Source organism: Emys orbicularis, chromosome 1 (assembly GCF_028017835.1).
Source record: "Emys orbicularis isolate rEmyOrb1 chromosome 1, rEmyOrb1.hap1, whole genome shotgun sequence".
NCBI classification, from domain to species: Eukaryota; Metazoa; Chordata; order Testudines; family Emydidae; genus Emys; species Emys orbicularis.
In genome coordinates, this window is record NC_088683.1 from 366,521,045 (window position 1) to 366,524,517 (window position 3,473).

At 43.9% G+C, this 3,473-nt stretch overlaps 1 protein-coding gene across 1 annotated transcript; it reads left to right on the forward strand.

The window, feature by feature from the left end:
• The first annotated feature begins 2,119 nt into the window (after positions 1–2,119).
• LOC135882654 (olfactory receptor 51G2-like) lies at positions 2,120–3,055 on the forward strand. The gene has a single exon (XM_065409633.1). The coding sequence runs from the start codon at positions 2,120–2,122 to the stop codon at positions 3,053–3,055; it is 936 nt and encodes a 311-aa protein (XP_065265705.1).
• The last annotated feature ends 418 nt before the right edge of the window (positions 3,056–3,473 follow it).

Consider the following 3,473-nt stretch of genomic DNA (forward strand, 5'->3'; position numbering starts at 1 on the left):
CATTTGGGACAGGTTGAGCACACTTTTGCTCCCCTTTATTCATACAATAAAGACAACAACATCAATAACATCCGAAGAAGTGGGTATTCACCCACCATGCATCTGACGAAGTGGGTATTCACCCACGAAAGCTCATGCTCCAATACGTCTGTTAGTCTATAAGGTGCCACAGGACTCTTTGCTGCTTTTACAGATCCAGACTAACACAGCTACTCCTTTGATACTTAACATTAATAACAGAATTTCACTACCCCTGCATTCAGTACTATAGGATTTGTACACCAGCCAAAGTTGAACACTTTGAGCAACACCTATCTACTGATATCTAGGGAGAGTATGTGTGTTTATGTAAATACAGTTTGCTCCTCAAGTCTCTCCCCCTTCCCGGTAGCTGTCAGAGGAGAGTTCATTCAGACCCTGTTTACATATGCTACTTTTTAAGTCCCACTCTAACCTGAGAAATCTTCTCTGAAAGAAGATTTGTTAGGCCAAAACGTTTCATTGTAATACAATTACAAACCAAAGTTTCATGAGATGGATGTATATTGAAAGCCAGCAGCAGAGTTGTTGGAATCTCTGCAGGAAGGAGCAGTGGTAACTTTACAACTTAATGGCTTAAGCTTTAGAAAGTATATCAGAAATACTCCATAAACTGTTTGTAATGGGTTTGTGCTATTAACTCTTTTTTCTGTGAACAGTTGTATGATTCTATCCCCAGAAGGTGTTTCTAACACTTATATTCAGAGTCATGAACACAATCCCACTGCAATAGCTGTGCAAGACACTCCAAAAAGTCATGAGAAACCAGAAGCACTAGTCTGTGTTTCAGCAAATAGAGCTGAGGTGCAGGAAAGGGCCCTGTAATATTGATTGTATGTAATTTATTCTCATCACCTCTTACACAAGAATGGCTGAAGTAACTTGCACATTAAGTGGATATTAGTGCAAATCTAGCATTTACACTATTCACTCATTTGTGATACCAATCCCTCCCCCGCTTAGCTGAAGTAACTGTCTATGTTAGCTTGTAACTTCCCAGATATCTACAGAGCATTGCATTCGGAGAGGATTTAGGTCCGGTGAGGATGAAAAGAAGCGTGTGGATTATAAACCTTGCTGGATTCAGTCAATGCTGGGCAGGCAAAACATTTCAGTTTCTCTTGAAAGGATTCTTGGGGGTCAGAGTGTATCACCTGGGGCATTTGGTAAGGGAAAGTTAATAGAGCCTTGTTCTGATTGAATGTACACATGTAAATCTAAAGTGATGCTGCTGAAGTCACTGTTATTGAATTAAACACCCGACCCTAAGAATTTATCCCCCAAAAATGACAAAGGGGCAGTGGCATCATTTAAATTCTCAGGAGAGGAGAAAATTATATTTTGTGTGTGTGTGTGTGTGTGTGTGTGTGTGTGTGTGTGTGTGTGTGTGTGTGTGTGTGTGTAATGAGGCAATGAAACACATTTATAAATAGCTTGAATGTAGGACACATAAATACCATTTTCACCATGCAGTTGCCATGCTTTTACCCACATGCCATGATACAAAGGGCCAGACACAGAAGTGGAGGGCCAGAAAGGGTGTGTGTATGACGGTCACAATTGTAAAATCACACAGTGCTCAAATAGGCTGTGGAACTCACAGTCAAAAGATATCACAGGGGCCACGAGCTTAGCAGAATTCAAAGTGACGGGCTGTTTATATGGGTAACCAGAAATTCCAGTTACAGTAGTGAGACTTTTTTAAAAAAAAAGTCTTGGAAGGGCTCTAAACCGTCCTGGTTTATGTCACAAAATATGTCTAACTAGTGGGTGCCAGTGGAAAATTTTCCCTTTGAGCTGCCTATTGCAGGTTTTCTTCCACCTTCCACTGAAACAACTGGAGCTGGCCACTGGATACTGGGCTCGATGGACTGCAGGTCTGATCCAGTCTGGCAATGCCTATCTTCCTGTTGTTGCTGCAAATCCAAGACTATGTATTTGCTGATCTTCTTTGAACTCCTGGGAGACTCTAGATTTCCACTGAGAGCAGAAAAATGTCTCCTTAAATATCAACTAGTCTCCTGTTCTTTTTCCTTTTAGGAAGAAAAGTTCAAAATTCCTGGGACCTGCCCAGTACATTATGTCTGCTGTCAATGACACCAAATTGAACTCTGCAGTGTTCCTTCTGACCGGGCTACCTGGGCAGGAAGACGCCCATCTCTGGATCTCTATCCCCTTCTGCTTAGTATATGTTATTTCAATAGTAGGAAATTCACTCATTCTGTTCATTATAAAAACAGATCCAAGCCTCCATGAGCCCATGTACATTTTCCTTTCCATGTTGGCCATCACAGACCTTGGCATATCGATAACCACCATACCGACGATACTGGGCATATATTTGTTTAACTCTAGGGAGATCAGCCTTGATGCCTGTTTTGCCCAGCTGTTCTTCATCCACTCGCTGTCATTCATTGAATCCTCCATTCTCTTGTTGATGGCCTTTGACCGCTTTGTCGCGATCTCTAACCCACTGAGATATGCTTCCATCTTAACTCTTCCGAGAATAGCCAAGATGGGACTGGTGTTTGTGTTAAGAGGGTTTGTCCTAACATTCCCACTCCCCTTTCTCTTGAAGCGGTTCCGATACTGTCGAGCCAATGTCCTCTCCCATTCCTACTGCCTGAACCAGGAGGTCATGAAGCTGGCTTGTTCAGATATCACAATCAACAGCATCTATGGCTTGTTTATTACACTCTTAATGGTGGGGTTGGACTCGCTGCTCATCTTCCTCTCTTATGTGATGATCCTCAAAACAGTGCTGAAAGTCGCATCCCCCACAGAGTGCCTGAGGGCCCTGAACACCTGTGTCTCCCACCTCTGTGCTGTTGTGCTCTTTTACACACCAGAGATCGGTTTGTCTGTGTTACACAGATTCGGGAAGGGCTCTCCTCCATTGCTTCAGATTCTCCTGGGCTACATCTACCTGCTGGTCCCGCCTCTGATGAATCCAATTGTGTACAGCGTGAAAAGCAAACACCTTCGTGCGAGGATAATCAGGGTGTTTGTCAAGTGATGGGTCAGTTCATCACCCGGCTCCAGCACTGGTTACATGGCAGATGAAAACCAGGGGCCACCTATTCCGTCCTGGACCCTTACATCTGAGATGACATAAGCAATTGATCTCCACTCTTCAGAGAGAGGCTCAGGCAGGATCTACGGCCTGGAATAATGGGATAGGGGCTGTTCCTGCTTCCTGGTGAGAGAGGACAGTGCACTTGGGGAAGGTGACCAAGGCAGACAGCAGCATTTACAAAATTACTATGTTCCTGGAGTGAGTGGAAATGGTGGGGAGTTGGCCCATAAAGATCTGTGTTGGCAGTTGGAGCAGTCTCGATACAGTCAATAAGGAGATGGGATGTGGATGTTGTTTCGCATTATAACTGGCCCATCACTGGCCTGTCTCTGGTTAAACATCCAGGGGCCATGAAAAA

What these genes read in the sequence shown, in the direction of transcription:
- LOC135882654 (XM_065409633.1), top strand. Translation starts at nt 2,120, where the DNA reads ATGTCTGCTGTCAATGACACCAAATTGAACTCTGCAGTGTTCCTTCTG.